The sequence below is a fragment of the Oryx dammah genome, unplaced genomic scaffold, assembly GCF_014754425.2.
Source record: "Oryx dammah isolate SB20612 unplaced genomic scaffold, SCBI_Odam_1.1 HiC_scaffold_23, whole genome shotgun sequence".
NCBI lineage: Eukaryota > Metazoa > Chordata > Mammalia > Artiodactyla > Bovidae > Oryx > Oryx dammah.
Genome location: NW_024070207.1, coordinates 55,729,492 through 55,748,361, shown reverse-complemented (window position 1 = coordinate 55,748,361; position 18,870 = coordinate 55,729,492). Strand labels below are relative to the sequence as shown.

At 52.0% G+C, this 18,870-nt stretch overlaps 1 protein-coding gene and 1 pseudogene across 5 annotated transcripts; one reads left to right on the top strand and one right to left on the bottom strand.

Moving 5' to 3' along the window:
- The first annotated feature begins 524 nt into the window (after positions 1 to 524).
- Positions 525 to 6,401, top strand: LOC120881865 (uncharacterized protein CXorf40 homolog). 5 transcript variants are annotated; one of them, XM_040265599.1, is made up of 4 exons: positions 525 to 601; positions 1,812 to 1,933; positions 4,195 to 4,475; positions 5,180 to 6,401. In XM_040265599.1, exons 3-4 carry the CDS (start codon positions 4,223 to 4,225, stop codon positions 5,425 to 5,427), a joined length of 501 nt encoding a protein of 166 aa, XP_040121533.1. In that variant the 5' UTR covers positions 525 to 601; positions 1,812 to 1,933; positions 4,195 to 4,222; the 3' UTR covers positions 5,428 to 6,401. The 5 variants fall into 5 exon arrangements, with proteins under 5 accessions (XP_040121533.1, XP_040121530.1, XP_040121532.1 ...); XM_040265596.1 differs by having other exon boundaries at positions 525 to 653; XM_040265598.1 differs by lacking the exon at positions 525 to 601 and adding an exon at positions 714 to 1,298.
- Positions 6,402 to 7,559: 1,158 nt separating this feature from the next.
- Positions 7,560 to 9,101, bottom strand: LOC120881877 (annotated as a pseudogene).
- Positions 9,102 to 18,870: the final 9,769 nt, after the last annotated feature.

Genomic DNA, 18,870 nt, shown 5'->3' with positions numbered 1-18,870 from the left:
GAATGTCAGAAGAGTGGAAAAGCAGGCAGATTCTTATTTTTTGGGGGATGGATGCTCAGGAAATGCCAGGGGGAACTCCTGAAGTCTGATCACAGCCTTGCGTATGTCAGCTTCCTCCCTCATGACCTTGTCACGGGTGGGATTCCTCACGCTGGCTCCCAACAGGTATCCTTTACTCTGATCAGGCACTTGGGAGGCTGGGGCACAGCAGGGAGGGTGGTGGTCAGGAGCAGAGTCAGGGGGCTGCCCTGGGTGGGCTGAGCCCTCAGACGAAAGGAAGAGGACAGGAAACATTTTTGAAAGCGAAGCTTCTTTTCTCTGGGACATCTCAGGTCCCAGGGGCAGCAGGAAACTGAGGATTTTCCTTCGCATCGGCAAAAAGGCAGACTGTTGCTCAGCACTGGGCCAGCAGCCCCAGAGTGGCTTGGAGGGGAGCCAGCCTGGGCTTTCAGCCCAGAGTTGGGGAACTCCGCCCAGAGGCTGCACCTCTTCCCGCTTCCCTGGCCCCTGGGGTCCACCCTGAAGCTCGGATGCAGTCGCTGAGGACACTGGGTCGCGGTCACGTTGACTCTCGCCGAGTCTCGCCGACTGGACGCCTATGGTACGGACTCAAACTGGACAAGCCCAGCCTCCGTGGGTTCCCCAGGCCCACAGTAAGCAGTAGGGACAGGAAGCCCCGCTCCGCTCAACCGGTGGCTCCATCCCGCTCCGCTCCGCCTCGCTCCGCCCCGCCCCGCCCCGCCTCCTTCTCCCAAAGCTCTTCCTCACCCAGCCCCAGACTCCTCGCCCTGCTCCTCCCATCTCCTCCCCTCTTTTCCGCGGGACCGCTCACTTCTTGGTCCTCCCTCGGGTTCCGCTCCAGGCCGCAGGTCTCGAGGCTCCTCCCGCGTGGCGGCTCCTATTCTGTCTCCTAGCAGACAGGGCCGGCGAGAGAAAGCGCCTTTGTTCATACCTGCGTGTCTACGTAACTGCGTGCTTACAAGAGTACGGAAGCCACACACACCGGAAATCAACGGCTTCAGTGTTTGTGGGCGCGACGGGACTAAGGCCAACCGGCGCAGTCACCTGACAGCGGTCCCGGTGGCGGACTACTGTCCTGCCTGGTGGCCGCTGCCCGGCCATCCCAAAAAAGCGCCCGCGACTCGCTCTACTTGCAGGAAGGTGGGACCTGCCTCGTGCGCAGATGGTACCTCCGGGCGGGGGTTTCCAGGCTCTGGGACCAGGAGCCCCTGCCAGGGGACCGAGCCGGACCTTCCGGTCCCCTCCACGGCCACAGTCCCCGCCTGCTTTCCTTCCACGTATGTGTCCTGGCGATGCCAGCAGACCTGCCCTCCAGCCTCCTGCTCCTCTCCCCCCCCCCCCCCCCCCCCGGATTGTGACCTGAAGAGCTCAGCTGCTTATACGCATTCCCCTCCTGGTGGGGCCCAACCAGGAGTCCCTGGAGGGCGGCCGACTGACTGTACCGGCCTCTGGATGCTTCCAGAGTGGCAGTGTGAGGGGAGGAATCATTTTCTCTTCGTAGTTGCCCCAATCTCCTGGCCTGTAAATCACCATCACTCCTGGGGGATGGATTTCTGTGCTGACCCTTGAGGCACTGTGGGGTCCCTGTCCCAGTCACATGGGGACAGGCCAGCTGCTGTGATGAGCAGAACCTACCCTGAAGGGAACCTGCATGTGTGTTTCTCATCAGTTGGGCCCTTCTGGGTCCCCGTGGTCTGAGGCCCCTGCCAAGGAGAACATGGTGCCTTGTTGTCCAACATTGCTGTCTTCTCACTGGTGGTTTTCTCCCTGTTCCTCTGGTCCTCGTGCAGGTGAAGAAGCGCAGACAAGCAGGCGGAAGAGTGTTTTCACCTCTGGCCACCAAGCAGGCACCCTTGCTTCGAGTGGTGGGAAAGCTTGAGCACCTTCTTGCTCAGGGATTCCACCCACACAGGTGAGATTCAGAGGCGCCCAGGAGGAAGGGGTTGGGTTGGCTGAGACACTGAGTGGCGGAAACTGGGCAAGCCTGGGATCCAATCACATACCCCAGTAGAAGACATAGCAATGGCCATGCCCCAGGGGACAGCCAGGCTCCCTGGTAACCAAGCCAGACCCAGTGAAGAGGGTGACCCTTTGTCACCCAGCACATCGACAGAAGTTCAGCAGGATGATGATGCTCGGGGCTAGCCAGTGCGTGAGGACATGGAACCCTTGCCTGTGGTTGGTGAAGTGAACAAAGGGGAGCCTTTGTGGAAGGCCATTTGCTAGTTTGTGTTAGCACCTCGGGTGTGTGCCCTGTTCCCTGGGCCACCTCCTGCATGACTCTTCAGTCAGTGAGTGTGTGGTCATGTCGAGTGGCTGTATTGGCAGAATGAGTTTTCCCTACCCTTCCATCAGGAGGGAAGCATCAGTAACTTGTGGGACCCCCAACACTGGGAGGTGTAAACAGATACCATATAAGCGTGAAAACAAATGCATGAAAATAGATGTGCAGACGTGGAGGAGTGTGCCCAAGGTGCTGGGAGTGGAGAAGCCATCCCCTCTTGCCCCTGCGGAGAGATGTCCAGACAGGGCTGACCCTCTGGCTTCATTTGCTGGCAGTCATGTTAGGGTCACACAGGCCAGATGGCTCAGAAACGAACCATGTTGGTTCAGGAGGCCAGCAGCCGAGGTTGAGGTGTCAGCTGAGATTGGCTCTTGTGAGGGCTGTAGAGAGTCTGTCCCATCCACTCCCTCACTTCCAGGCATTGCTGGCCATGGTGGGCATGTCTGGGCTTGAAGAGCTCCGCCTTCCTTTTCACCTCAGTTCTCCTGTGTGCCTGTCTGTCTCTAAATGTGCCCTTTGTATAGGGACAACCGTCCTGTAAGAGGAGGGTCCATCCTAATGAGCTCACTTGACCTCCATCAGCTCTGTGAAGACCTTTCTTTTGTCTGTAAGGTCATGCCAAGGTACTTGGGATTGAGACTCCAGCACCTGAATTTGAGGGGACACAATGTGACACCTCACACCCTACAAAGGCTCTGAGGTAGGAACAGACTGGAGTGTTCCAAGGATGGAAGAATGGCCTTCATGGCTACCAGGGGTGAATCCAGGGGTGAGGAGTGCAGGCCATCAGGCTATGAACCATATCATGTGGTTCTTCATGGGCCTGGGAGAATTGTGGCTCTCCTATGCTAGGGGAAGGAAAGGCCCAGAATGCCCTGGGCTGGGTGCTTCTAGGACCTTGTCCCCATCCTCACAGCCACGTGGAAACGGAAGCTCCCTCAGAGGTGCTGAGACTACTGAGGTTCAGGCCCATGACTCTGATCCTCCGCCTCCACTCCCCTACAGAGAACAGGGACCCCCCTCCAGGTACAAGGAAAGAAGTAAGGTTGGAGGTACGTGTAGTCAGGTCCCCCCCCCCCAGTCATGGACTGTGACTCTGTGCCTCGGCGCCTCCTCAGGTGTCAAACAAGGTGACAGTAACATAGCAGATAATGTGGGGTTTGAATTCTGTGGTCCCTGCATGATGCCGTCCCAGGCCCTGGCAAGGACAGGGAGCGTGCCAGTCCCAGTAGTTTCTGCTCTCCATTCTTTTTCTAGGTTCTGGGCAAGGGCTGGGGCATCTGATGACAGTGGAGGCAGTGATGTGGGAAGGACTGGGAGAAATGTGGCTGCCAAAGGTGTGGGGAAGATACCTGGCAGGGCAGATTGGTTAGCATGGATCTGCCCTCAGCAGCCCTGGGCTAAGATGGAGATCTCCAGAGCATGGGCAGGGATGGGACTGGGAGCTAAGGGGTGGGATGGTGGCTGGGGGTAGGGGAAGCTAAGCCCAGGACAGTGCCTGTCCATGCTGGGAGAGGACCAGAGCCCAGCCACTGGGCTGTGAAGCCAGGGGGCTTGCCCTCCCTCCTCAGTGCTCCCAGGGTTTCAAGTCCCTCTATCTTGGAACTCACCACGTGCCTCTTACCATGTACCTCTCTCCCACTGCCCTGCCCTCCTTCCTGACCTCCCCACAAACTCCATGTGATGGATGGGTCCTCTAGGTCACCACCTCCCTATCTGTGGACCATGTGGAGACAGATGGAAAGAGCCAGCCCTCTCTGATCCCCTGGATTCTGTGTCAGCAGGCTTGGAGGGTGCTCAGGCACATGGGACTTAGGTCCAGCCCATGGCTGTGAACTTGCAGGCCACTGTGTCAGGTTCCTAACCTTTGTGGTTCTGTGTTTCCGCAGCCACGTGAGGCCCTAGGAGCCCTGGGAGATGAAGTTCGGCTGTCTGTCCTTTCGACAGCCTTATGCAGGTTTCATCTTAAATGGTGTCAAGACCTTGGAGACGCGGTGGCGGCCTGTGCTACGCGGCCACCAGCACTGTACCCTGGCAGTCCACATCGCTCACCGGGACTGGGAGGATGAGGCCTGGTGGGAGCTGCTGGAGCAGAGGCTGGGGATGAGCCCCGCCCAGATCCAGGCCTTGCTGCAGGACGGGGACAAATTCGGCCGTGGAGTGATTGCAGGCAAGTGACACCCTGCCCCATGCTGTCTGCGTGACCCTGATGCTGCCCTGCATTGTTTTCTGTTGAACCAGTTGGTGAGAGGGGTGGCGGGGGAGCTGAGGTTTCTTCAGAGGAGCAGCAAGGGTCCCTTGGCTGGGAGATGATGGCCCAAGGTCCCTTACCACCAGTCTGGGCCTCAATCCCCATTTGTGCTCTGAGGCAGAGGCAGGTCCAGGTCTGCATGTGGCACTTGTCTGTGTGTGTGTGTCCCCACGTGTTTGTGTGCCTAGCAGAGACCATGAGAGGCAGGAAAGCACCCAGCCTGGGTTCCCCACTGCCACTGCCTGCAGCCAGGCCTGAGAAAGTCCCCTGACTCCCCAGGGTGAGGCCCCACAGCAACAACTCCGCTGGTGAATCGCTTCAGGGCCTGATATCCACAGGTTCCTTGTCAGGGCCCTCCTGCTCTGTCCCTGTGGCCTGCAGTGGGCAGACTGAGAGCTGCCTGTGGCCTGGTGGGTTCGTGGAGCACCAGATCTCTCCCTTTCATTTCGCTCCTTCCCTCGCTTGCCCTTGCCCCAAATTCCCTTTGCCAAGGTGAGCCCATCTGAAATGCTCAGCCAGAGGATTCAATTCACCCTGGTTCCCTGCTGTGATACGTTTTAGTCTCTAGCAGGCGAGACTTTCAGTGACCTTGTTCTCATTCTGTGTGCTCTCTTTGCACACAGGTCTCGTGGACATTGGGGAAACTTTGTTGTGCCCAGAAAACCTAGATCCTGAAGAGGTGGAGGAGCTGGAAAATCAAGCCCTGTTGCCCGACCTGCGACAGAAGTACCTGACTGTGCTCACCAACCCCCGCTGGCTGTTGCAGCCCATCCCTGGAAGGGGTGGGAAGGACATCTTCCTGGTGGACATCCCCCAGCACCTGATCCCCTTTGGGCAGGAGGCCTGTCCAAGCGAGGCTTTCAAAAGGTGACCAAGAGACCAGCACATGGTGACACTATCCAGTCACCATTGCACCCTGGATGTGCCTGTCTGGTTCAGTCTGAATTGGCCCCACCTTGGGGTGTTCTGCCAATTTGGTGTGGGTTGGGGTGCCGGGACACCCCTCGTGCAGTGCTGCTCTGGACTCAGTGAGAGTCTGCAGGAATTTGACCTTTACGATAGATAAGATGGCATCGCCACTTGTTTTGGCCCTGCTGTGTCTGGGTGGTTGAGAGAAATGTGTTGTTAGGAAACCGCTTAGTGTTTTTCCTCTCTGCTCTGGTCCAAACTCCCCGATGTTGGAACAGTGACCAGGGGATGATGGGGGAAGGCTGCAGACTGGGCTGTGCATCAGCAGATGGAGAGGCATCCAGCATGCAGAGAGGCCCACAGGCCCAGAAACAGGCCCCTGGATCGGGAGCTAGAGATACTCAGCTGCTGATCAGAAACTTGTGGCAACATTGGGGGACCCTTGAGGAGCCCCTTCTGCTTCAGGGTGCAAGACTCAGGGAAAGTGACACCCCCAAGGTCAGGAGCCTGGCTGGGCCATCTGCTGAGTGGCAGGCAAGGCCCAGGGACCAGCCTGTCCTGGGCTCACCTCAGCGCTTGTCTTAGGTGTCAGACCCTAGGCCGAGCATGTGAAATGCTGCTGCTTCAGTTGAAAAGGAACCATGGGGACCAGACTGAAGCCTGCTTGGGGTGTGGGCTTCCAGCCTTACCTGGCTCACCCTGTACCATGTGTGAATAGCATAGACAGAAAGAACACAGACTCGCAGTTCTTGTTCAATTTTTTATTTATTCCCATGGAGTTTTGCTCTACTTTATTACAGCCAGAAATCTATTTGATTACAGGAGAGTACTTTTGAGTGTCCGTAAGAAAGGCAGTGCGCAAGAATGCTCAAACTACCGCACAATTGCACTCATCTCACACGCTAGTAAAGTAATGCACAAAATTCTCCAAGCCAGGCTTCAGCAGTACATGAACTGTGAGCTTCCAGATGTTCAAGCTGGTTTTAGGAAAGGCAGAGGAACCAGAGATCAAATTGCCAACATCTGCTGGATCATCGAAAAGCAAGAGAGTTCCAGAAAAACATCTATTTCTGCTTTATTGACTATGCCAAGCTTTTGACTGTGTGGATCACAATAAACTGGAAAATTCTGAAAGAGATTGGAATACCAGACCACCTGACCTGCCTCTTGAGAAACCTATCTGCAGGTCAGGAAGCAACAGTTAGAACTGGACATGGAACAACAGACTGGTTCCAAATAGGAAAAGGAGTACGTCAAGGCTGTATATTGTCACCCTGCTTATTTAACTTATATGCAGAGCACATCATGAGAAATGTTTGTCTGGAAGAAGCACAAGCTGGAATCAAGATTGCCAGGAGAAATATCTATAACCTCAGATATGCAGATGACACCACCCTTATGGCAGAAAGTGAAGAGGAACTAAAAAGCCTCTTGATGAAAGTGAAAGAGGAGAGTGAAAAAGTTGGCTTAAAGCTCAACATTCAGAAAACTTAAGATCATGGCATCTGGTCCCATCACTTCATGGGAAATAGATGAGGAAACAGTGGAACAGTGTCAGACTTTATTTTTTGGGGCTCCAAAATCACTGCAGATGGTGATTGCAGCCATGAAATTAAAAGATGCTTGCTGCTTGGAAGGAAAGTTATGACCAACCTAGAGAGCATATTATAAAGCAGAGATTATTACTTTGCCAACAAAGGTCCATCTAGTCAAGGCTATGGTTTTTCTTGTGGTCATGTATGGATGTGAGAGTTGGACTGTGAAGAAAGCTGAGCACCAAAGAACTGATGCTTTTGAACTGTGGTGTTGGAGAAGACTTGAGAGTCCCTTGGGCTTCAAGAAGATCCAACCAGTTCCATCCTAAAGGAGACCAGTCCTGGGTGTTCATTGGAAGGACTGATGCTGAGGCTGAAGCTCCAATACTTTGGCCACCTCATGCGAAGAGTTGACTCACTGGAAAAGACCCTGATGCTTGGAGGGATTGGGGGCAGGAGGAGAAGGGGACGACAGAAGATGAGATGGCCGGATGGCATCACCAACTCGATGCACATGAGTTTGGGTGAACTCCAGGAGTTGATGATGGACAGAGAGGCCTGACGTGCTGCAATTCATGGGATAACAAAGAATCAGATGCGACTGAGCAACTGAACTGAACTCAGGGACCCAGCAGTTCAGGGATTGGGCTTGTCCTTGAAGTGGCACACAGAGGACACACATGTAATCTGAGGACTCTCCCTGCTCCTCCTCCGCCTCGGGCCTCATTTGGAGCTACCATCTGGATGGAGTAGCAGGTCTTGTGCAAAGTCATTACCAAATTGTAATCTGGGTACTCTGGGCGGCTCTCGGGCAGTTCCCCTGTTCCATCCCTTCCAAAAGTAGCTGGGGGCAGAGACATGGCATTGCTGGATGTGCCCTCTCCACTGGGACCGCCCTGCTCGCTGGGGAGATGGTTTTTCCCAGCCCGCCTGACTATACTGCCCATAGACCAAAGGCCAGAGAACACAAATGAGCACCAGCTGGGGGTTCTGTGAGCAGGTGGTGTTCCCTTTTGGACTTTCTTGCCTGCCTCTCGGGTGAACTGGTTGTGGTGGAGTCAAGGAGAGTGTCCGGTTGCCACTGCTCACTTCTTTGTCTTTGTGGTTGCTGTTGCACTGGCAGTAGGCTGAGCAATTGTTCTGGGGTCGCCTTTCCTCCAGATGTTCTGCAGGAGGAGAGGCTTGTCTCTCTGAAAGTTGGAGTTGGGATAGATCTGAAAGAAATGAATCACTTTAACCATCAGGTGGGAGAAGAGCCCTTCCTTGCTGCCCTCCTCCCCACCACTATCCCAGCCTTGCCTAACTGTGGAGACAAGGTCTCTTCATTCCTGGCAGGTTATGAGGCCCTAGCATGTTGCTCTCTAGAGCTCCCCCAGGGCCGTCTTTACTTGAGGTGTTACTGGACCTCCCTGACATCAAGTGGCCCCTCAAAGTTTGGGGTCACCCCTGTCTAAGAGGGGTGGGTCCTGTTTGGGTCCTGTCCAAGAGGGATGGTGGAACACAACACATCCTGCTTTCTCCTCTTTCCTTAACCACCCTCTCATGAGAAAAATTTTTCCTGGGAAATGAAACCCATCCAGCACTCAGCTCGTCTAGTCTAGTCTTCCTGGAAGGGCTTTCTATGTTACCATCACCATCATCTTCCCTGCAGAGCGACCCGAAGGGTGGATTTTACTGAACTCATACAGGTTCAGTTCACTGATGAAACTCTTGATGCTGTCTGTCTCGAAGATCTGGTCCAAGCCTCTGCGCTGGAGGACTTCCATCTGGAAGAGATCTACTTCGATGACCTCATCATTCCAGCATGCAGAAGTGAAGGCTGCATCCTCCATGATCCTCCAGAGCTTCCTGGGGAAGGACAGCCTGAGGATGGTGATGTTCTCTTCCTCCTTGGCTGTTTTTGGGTTCAGGCCCTGTGGAGCAGATTGTCTTGGAGGTGTCGATCTTGGCTCTCAGGTTGCTCACCCTGCTTCTCCAAAACCTCCCCTCAATCCACGTTTCGATCTGGGGAGGAATCACAGGAGTCCCCTGCTGCGGGTTCCCCATCAGTTGATGGGGCCAGCTGGGCTGCCTGTGCCTCATGGGAACTCTGACTAGCCATGGAGCCAGTCTAGCTCAGGAGAATTCTCTACCCAAGCACTGAATGCTCAGGGCAGAAGGGCCTCTCAGACCAGGGTCGGGGTGCCCAATAAATACTGTCTGGAGATTCTAGAATCTGGATCCTGGGACAGGCAGCCAATTAAGTGATCTGCTTCCTTAAATGATAACAGTATTTACTTTTGAGGATGAAAGTGAGGTTCAGGAAAAGGGTCAAATATGGACTTTTGCTTTTTACTCAATTGTATCATTTAATATTATAAATATTAGATAAATGTTTGTCCAAGTAAATAAAAGGATAAATATATGTGACTTACCATTCAAGAGGGCAAACAAGATACAAACAATATCTGTAGAATGATCCCATTTAAATAAACCATATTGTATATGTATATATTTATATGTATAAGTGTTAAAGGAATAGGCAGAGTTCTGAAAGGATGTTCACTGAGAGGTTGACAATGTTCTTTGTGAAGGGAAGGGGACAGAGGTGAGAGTGTGACACTTTCTTCTCTATTCTTCCCATTGTTTGAACTGTTAAAAAGAAAATATAGTTAGGGAGCATGGTAACTTTTTATGTGTCAACTTGGCTAGGCTATACTGCCCAGTTGCTTGGTTAAACACGTCTCTAGATGTTGATGTGAAGTTATTTTTGCATGTGATCAACATTTAAATCAGTGGACTATAAATAGATTATTCTCCATAATCTAAGTTGGCTGCATCCATACAGTTGAAGGCTTTAAGAGAAAAAGACTGAGGTCCCTCAAAGAGGAAGAAATTCTGCCTCCAAACTGCCTTTGGACTCAAGTTGTAAAAGTAACTTGGTTCCCTGCATCTTCAGCCTACCTGCTTGTACTGAACAATTCAGAGATACAGATATAGATACAGATATGGATATAGATATGTGTGTCTGTGTGTTTCAAACACATTCATTGGAGCTGAAAAGGCCTGACTGGGAATTCCAGCTTCCTCACTTCTGTGTTCTCAACCAATTAAATGAAACTTTATAGATTTCTATTTACTTACTGGTATATACAAGGGAAATAATGGAAATAATTATTTGCATTACTCTGAAAAGTGACATAGTGCTTGCCTGGTTCATTGAGCATTATCACAACTCAGCAAATGCCATTTATTGTGATTAAAATTTTTTTTTTCAGTTTTCAGGGTCGTTTTTGGCAGACAAATGCTCCTACAGAGAACAACAGGAACACCCCATTAAAACATCATGTATTACCACCATAAAAAAAGATAATTATGTGATGTGACAGATGTGTTAATAAATGTATAAAGTCAATACATTGTATACCTTAAACTTCAGTTCAGTTCAGTCACTCAGTCGTGTCCGACTCTTTGCAACCCCATGAATCACAGCACGCCAGGCCTCCCTGTCCATCACCAACTCCCTTAAACTTACACGATGTTATATGTCAATTATATCTGAATTTAAAGGGATTTTTTAAAAAGAATAATGGAGGATAATGGCATGAAGGTGGACTAGGACTAACTATAAATGAGGAAGGCACCTAAAGCTCACCTGCACGGTGGATCTGTTACCAACTCCAAGCTCATGGGGCTTCAGGTGGCGTAAGTGATAAAGAACCTGCTTGCCCATGCAGGAGATGTAAGAGACGTGGGTTCAACCACTGCGTCGAGAAGATCCCCTTGAAAACGGCATGGCAACCCACTCCAGTATTCTTGCCTGGAGAATCCCACAGACAGAGAAGTCTGGTGGGCTACAGGCCATAGCATTGCAAACAGTCGCACACGATTGAAGCTACTTAGCATGCACACATGCACAACAAGGTCATACTACTAAGCACATGACAGGCCAAATAAATAGACAAAGTGTTGGAGCAAGGAATAGTGACTTTATTCAGAAAGTCAGCAGATCAAGAAAACGGTTCATTAGTATCCAAAAAAACCATTTTACCCGAGTTAGAATTCAGGCTTCTTTTATAGTAAAAGGGGAGAGTGTGGTTGGTTGTTGTAGACCTCTTGGTGCCAGGAAGACCCTAGAGGAAATGTGATAATCCCTTGTTCTTGCAGGTGTCCGGGTAGGTCAGGTCATGAAGTTCCTGTAAACCTTCAATAAGACAAATGCTATTTTCTGTCCTGCAACTTTTTATTTCTGTATAAATGAAAAGTGTTATGGCTTTAAAGGTTAAGCCTGGGAGTCAGAGACTTGAGAAAAAGTCTACTATATATTTTAGATGATAGGCAATGTTCTTTTACTGATTGAAGAGATGAAGGTGTGGAGCCATGAGAAAGAAGAGATGGAGGACTGAGTCTGTCACATTGTAGTCAGAAGCTAATGAGCTAAGCAGAAAGTCTTTCTAAGACAGATAATAGTATTTGTTTCATAGTAAGAAAAAGAAATAAAAGGTATTCATTATTAGAAAAGAAGTCAAACTGCTATTACCTGAAGACAACAGTTTATATATATAAAAATCTCATGAAGTGAAAGTCACACAGTCGTGTACAAATCCCCATGGACTATAGAGTCCATGGAATTCTCCAGGCCAGAATACTGGAGTGGGTAGCCTCTCCCTTCTCCAGAGGATCTTCCTGACCTGGGAATCAAACCTTGGTCTCCTGCATTGCATCTGGATTCTTTACCAACTGAGGTACCAGGGAAGCCCACAAATCCCATAGAATCTACCAAGAAAAACCTAGAAGTAATAAGTGACTTTAGCAAGGTTGCAGAGTACATGTGTGTTAGTCACTTAGTCGTGTCCAACTCTGTGACCCCATGGACTGTAGCCTGACAGGCTCCTCTGTCCATGGGTTTCTCCAGGCAAGAATACTGGAGTGGATTTCCATTTCCTTCAGGAGATCTTCCTGACCCAGGGATTGAACCCGGGTCTCCTGCATTTCAGGCAGATTCTTTACCATCTGAGCTATAGGGAAGTCTGGGACTTTGAAGGGATATGAGAAAGCTTTGGGGGGATGGACATATTTATTATATTGATTGTCATGATGGTTACACGGGGGTATACGGATATCAACATTTATCAAACTGTACTCTTTAAGAATGTGCACTTCAATTATACCTGAGTAAGTTCTTTTAAATAAAAGGATTAAGTGAAGAAGGAGATGGCTGACTGAGACAGAAAAAATAAATGCCTGAAGGCTCTGAAGAGGTTGGAAAATGACCACAGTGAGGAGTCTGTAATCAGAGAGTGGGACACTTGAATCACTGATGATCGAGGTGGGAGAGGGCAGTTATACGAGATGACAACACCTGGGAAGTGACCAAGGGAAGTGGATGGCTGGGGTAGAGGTCATTTTTCTGCCTATTGCATACTCTTTTCTTTTTGCCTGAGCACAACCTCCCTCACTCTTTGCCTGGCCAAGTCCTACTCATCCTTCATGTCTCAGCATTCCTGTCCCTTCACCAACAGCACCTCAACTGGCATTCCTGTCCCCATCTAAGTTAGGTTCTTCTCTAATACAATCTTGGAGTACTTGCTTTTCTTAAGCACTTAACACAATGATTACATATGTATTTCTGCAATTCCTTCAGCAGTTCTAAGCTCCACGATGGCAGGAACCATGAGTAGTTTCAATGTCTCTTGTATCTCTAGCATTTGTGGTGATGCATTGCTGTTGTTTTTCAGTTGCTCAGTCATGTTCGATTCTTTGCGACCCCATGAACTGCAGCATGCCAGGCTTCCCTGTCCTTCACTATCTCTTGGAGTTTGCTCAAACTCATGTCCATTGTGTCGGTGATGCTATCCAACCATCTCATCCTATGTCTCCCCCTTTTCCTTTTGCCCTCAGTCTCTCCCAGCATCAGGGTCTTTTCTAATGAGTTGGCTCTTCACATCAGGTGATCAAAGGTTTGGCACTTCAGCCTCAGCATCAACCCTTCCAATGAATATTCAGAGTTGATTTCCTTTAGAATTGACTGGTTGGATCTCCTTGCTCTCCAAGGGACCCTCAAGACTCTTCTCCAACACCACAGTTCAAAAGCATCAATTCTTTGGTGCTCAGCCTTCTTTATGGTCCAACTCTCACATCCATACATGACTACTGGAAAAACCATAGCTTTGCCTAGATGGACATTTGTCAGTAAAGTAATGTCTCTGCTTTTTAATAGGCTGCATCTCTGACATTTGGGGCAATGCATGGTGAAACATACATCTTTCACATTTTCCAACTCCAGCTTGGCTTCCTGAAGGACCTGAACTGACACATTTTATTTGAGGGTAGAGAGTACCTCTCCTTCTCCTCTTTCATGGCAAAGGTAGGAGAAAAGCCAAAACACTTGGTGTCCCATAGTTAAGCATGTGTCTCTACCAGGGCCCAGAAGCACACCAGAAGCTATTTCTAGAAAGACATATAATCTCTGATGCTGATGGCATGGCCTTTCTCCAGAACCCCAGGGACCTAGGTTACAATTCTCTTACAGGGGCTGGCCTTGAACTTGACACTGCATCCCTGCCCATTACTGATACATCTGACACCATAAGGACTGTCATAAAAGATGGTCCACACAACTGCTTCCATTGCAGCCTGGACCTGCTGCAGGTTCCTCTCCTGCACCCCAGCTGTGAGCCTTCTGCATCATCATATGGACCGTAGCAATAACCCTGCTGTCTTCTTTGTGGTGGAGGATTGAAGATGCAATTATTTGTCTTGCACTTTGGAGGGAACATCCTGGCATGCTTCTGATTACTGAACTCCTAAAAACTTCACTGAATAGTCAGCTCCCTGGATTTTCATAGGGTTTACTTCCCATGCTCTTGAGCACGTGTCTTACATACCCCTCTACTCATCTTCTTCAATTGATATGATCATGTCAGTTTAACTGATCTGAGTGATGTTCTATGGGCTGTCTAGATGATCCACATCTCTTTGTACTATGTTATGAGATCAGGTATGATGTAGGGCAGGAGAGAACATAGCAGTGGAGTAAACTTTAAATAGAGATGTCTGTTCATATGATTATGTACTACTTCTCATCCTCTTTCTCTGATTGGTTGGAATAGAAAGGAATGTACTCATCAAATCAATGGCCACATAACATGGACCTAAGGGCCTATTAGTCTGCTTGAGCAATTATATCACATCCAGCACACAGCATCCACAACTGGAATTACTACTTGGTGAAGTCTGGAGTATACAGTCATTCTATAGAATTCCACCAATTTCTGCAGCCAACAGACTAGCAATGCAAATGTAGATATGATGGAGACCACCACGCCTAAATCTTTAAAAGTGGTTCTAATCTCTGTCATGTCTCCAGTGATATTGTTTGTAATTGACTCTCTTGGTTTTGTGTGTGTGTGTGTGTGTTGGGGCGGGGAAGGGGTGTGAGTGGTGTGCAGTTCCATAGATTTGCACATAACTTTCACCAATGTAAAGACAATGAAAGACCACCTAAAATTTGGTTTGGATATGGAGACCAATGAAACACCCTTCACACACACACACCCCACACACATCAAGAAGTCAAGAAATGGTTCATTACTTTCAGAATCAAGGGTTCTGAAGAGAGCAGGATAAGCCTCTCAACCAGTTGTGAACTGACTTTTGAGAGCAAGGAACAGAGAGTGGCCTGGGATTTTACCATAGAGGACAGGTGGGGCCAAAGTGAGAGTTCTCACATGTGGTTACCAGCATACATGATTCTGATCTCCCTGTGGTGCTAAAGGAAGGAGCACCCAGGCTTTCTTCCCAGTTTACCCAGATATCACACACAAGGGGGAGAGGAAGGGCTAGCTGAAAAAGGAAAGGCCAAATTCTACCAATGATAAGGGATGGGAGTGGTACTCTTCCCTGCACTGCTGGGGCTCTGGGAAATGGAGGCCCTTAGGGCTGGAAATATGGAAATATAAACCTCAAAATGGCCTGTGCTGTGCCTGGCCTTAATTCAGGGAGAGCTTTTGCTAGAAGAAATAAAAATCAAATAAGGCAGAAAAGCAGAACCTGACTGTAGAAAGGAAGACAACAAGAGGCATAACCATGTTAGATGTCTAAAAAGAAGAGTTGGCACTCGCATAAGCATCTGGGAGGCAGGAGGTTAGATAACAAATAGGACAGTTGAAGAGGCACCTCTCACTCATGGCTGAACCGACTGCCTGAGCACCATGCTCACCAGGCTCACCAAGCCCTTAGCAGTAGTAACTACCCACAAACTGGAAGCAGCATATATTGTGATGAAAGTAACAGAGGTCGCAGACCTAAGCATAGTTCTACAACTCGGTAACCAGTGTAATCCTCTCAGTTCTCTTCTACTCACTTTCTACCACTGAAAAACGAAAGGCGCCAGCCACTGCTCTGCAGATTGAACCACCTAACTGGTCCATCTCCCTCTTCCACCTCTTGATAACGACGTCCCCTCCCCACGGAGACCCAGCGCCACGAGTTGGCAGGTCCGCTCAGGGTCCCTCGAGGTTGAAGGGTCGACCGCCCTCCCGCATGTCCATGGGTCCTGGCCGCGGCCACCTCTGAAGATTGGCGTCTAGCGTCCAGAGACCACCAGGGCAACTTGCCAAACAGCCCCTTTGGATCTTTGCGGGTACCCAGCTCCCTTCCTCTCTCCCACCTCCGCCTGCACTGTGGTGATAGTGCACTCGGGTTCAGGGGGCCTGCGTCAGCTCTAGGCTGGTGGAACCACCCAGAGCTTCCAGGCCATCGGGGGATGAGCAGCGAGAGCCTAGGGCGCCGGAATGGCCATCGCCAAGATGCGCGGCCAGGCAGAATTGTGGTCCTCGCGCGCCATCTGGCGGCCGTCGTGGAAACTGCCGCCGAAACTTCTCGCGCCCAGGGTAGCCATTCGAGGCGTGGATGGTCGCATTTCCCGATAAGCACCGCGACACAAGGTCGCGGCTGCAGGAAATGGCGGCGCGCGCAAGCGCACAGGCGCCGGACGCAAACGCGCAACCTCACGGGGCACAGACACGCAGACGCACGCAGGATGGCCTCACGCTCGAGAAAATGTCTCCCGAATCAGTAGTGCCTTCCACCCTGGCGACTGCACTGCTCACCGAGGGCTCTGGAGGAGCCACAGACCCCGAGTGAGCCTCTGGGCAGGAAGGGGCCATCGATGGGCCCCTGTCTGCAGCCTCCTACTGCACCCTGCCTCCTGCCTGCTCCCAGAACACAGGACTAGTGCGGGGGAGTGGGGCAGGGAGAGGGGTGCCCGTGCCTGTCACCATGCCACCCTGCCCTGGACTCAAGGTGGAGGACAGTGCTGCCAGCCTTTCCCCGCCTCTGAGGAAAGGGGGCTGTGGAACTCCTGCTGGCCCGCCCTCCTTTCCTCGGACATCACATCACCACCCCCCGACCCCCGTCCCTGGGTGCCCAGAGCAGGGCTGGCCGCCATTGGCCAGCAGGGGTAGACCGATCTCAGGAAGGTGGGCAAACACCCGTGCCCTGGAATCCTGCACCACACTCCTGAGAGCAGCCTTTGATCACACACCAGGACCTTTCTGTGGCTGGCTGGTCCTTAGGATGGCACACGTGACCTCTCTGAACCATCTGGGTGCCTGGTGCCCCCACGGAGCTGCCAGGGATTCTAGAACCTGGAGTCCTATCTACTGACCCTGCCTTCCCCCCACATCCAACCCACTTATTCCTGGAGGCTCCCTGAGGTTCCTGGGGATCTAACCAACCACAGTCCCTGCCCACAAATCCCTGTCACCAAGCTCCGTCCAGCCCAGGGGGCCACACAGACCATCTCGGACCCTGCCGGGACCACACTGCAGTGCTGACTCGGGGTACCAGGCCACTGCACCCCCACCTCAGGCAGCCCCTCCCCTCCACTGTCCAGAGCAGAGACGAGACAGCTGAAACTTTCAGGAAACTTTATTGGAAGAGCAGCACTGACTGAAACCATTGAAGACAGGGAATGACAACACAGAGAACTCCTAACGGCCACAGATCATGGTCCTGGCCCCTCTTCTCCTCCCAAGGTCCCTAACAAGGTACCTGCACTGCCCCCACACAGCAGTCCTCCCTCCCCCGACACTCTCCCTTCCTGAGGGCCTCGCAGGTGGTGTCTTGCCAGGAAGGTGGGTGCTGGCAATTCCCAATCCCCCGAGGGCAGCTCCTCCTGCTTGGGCCCACATGCTCTATGGTGGGCACAAGTTAGTCACACAGCAGGGCACGGTGCACCAAGCCAAGGACGCAGAATCCCGAGGAAGCACAAGGTGGCCAAGCAGAGAACAGGTCCTGGGGGCCTCCTGAAGCCCCACTGTGGCACCAAATGCAGATCTTCCTTCCACGAGTCCTGGGGTGGACGCTGGCCGAGCCCTCGTCCATCCCCTCCTTCCCACCGGTTACTGAGAGTGGGCTACGGTGTTGCTGCACCACAGTAGGGGGAAGTGCTCAGAGAAGAACACACGCACGTCTATAGGAGAGCCAGCAGAACTGGGCCTGAATCTGCACCAGGAAAGCACACGCTGAGCTGAGGACTCGGGACCACAGCGGGTAGGGCCTTGGCTGGTGCTGAAGCTCAGGACACATGGCAGGGCCCAGGAGTGGCTGACTGGGTAGGTGGGGACAACCAGCCCAGGTTCATGGGCACCACAGGACTCTGCGGGGGGTGGGAGGGAAAGTGGACGATGGCTTGGGGGTGTGTGTTGTTGGAGAGGGGAGAGGGGACTGGGGCAGGAGGGGTTCCTTGAGACCAGGGTCACTAGGGGGCCTACAGGGACACAGCTGGACTTCCCAGGATAGGGAGCAGCCTGCCCCAGGGGATGCTGAATAGGGGTCCCCTCTGGGTGGGGGAGGCCCAGGCACCATGACATGGCCCTTAATGTCTCTCAGGCCAATGTGGGCAGCAGCTGTTTGCAGGCACCCTTCACCTAGGTAGGGACTGCCCACTCAGGGCTGTTCCCAGTTGCAGGCTTTGGGGCTGACCTTGGCATTGGCAGCTTGTGAGTGGTACTTCTCCAGGCCAGTCCCAGGTCTCCAGTGACCAAGCACAAACCTAAGCAGAACAAAAGAACCCTCCTTCCCACCAATGAATTCTCTTCCTCCTCCTCCTCCATCCCCCTCCTCTTCCTGCACCCCCCTCCTCCTCTTCCTCCTCCTCCCCCTTTGCTTCCTCCTTCTCCTTTTCCTCCTTTGGAACAAAAGTTTACACGCACACCCACTCACACCAAAGCCAGTTGTGGGGTACTGGCCCACCAGGTACCCAGGGCCCTATCATCTCCTCACAGTCTTTGCTGTCCTTGTCCCTACAGTCCTTCCAGGCTGCAGGGGCCAGGGTGGGGGAAGACTGCTTGTAGGCTGGTGTTGGGTGCCCATGGGCCTCTGGGTCCTCTGCCCTCAATTGCAGAAAGGCTCCAGGGTTCTGCCTTCCAGGGGACACCCTAGGGCAGATGATCCTGAAGACAGGCTGTATCCTGCAGTCTCCCCCCTGGAGCATCTCCCATCTGCCCCACAGCTCTTCCTTGCCAGTGCTGGCACCCTGTGGCAGAGATGGCCTCCAGAGAGGCTCCTCTAGGTCCCACGTGACCTGAGGGACCATCAGCATCATTAGCTCAGAGCCCACTGGATGGGCGTTTGCAGGTGGCCAAAAGCCAGGGCCAATGCCAGAGCCCTTGACTATACCTTCAGCCTTTGCTATGTTGGGATCTCTGTCTGAGGCGTGGGCACCCCTTTTGCTGCACCTAATGGCCCCCTACTTGGATCTCCCACACCTCCCTGAATTGATTTTGGCTTGGTTGGTGGAACACCTTCCAGCTGGTAGAGGCTGAGGGGGCTGGGCCAGGCTTCCCTGCCCCTCTGCCCCACTCAAGGCCCCCACTGTTTGTGTG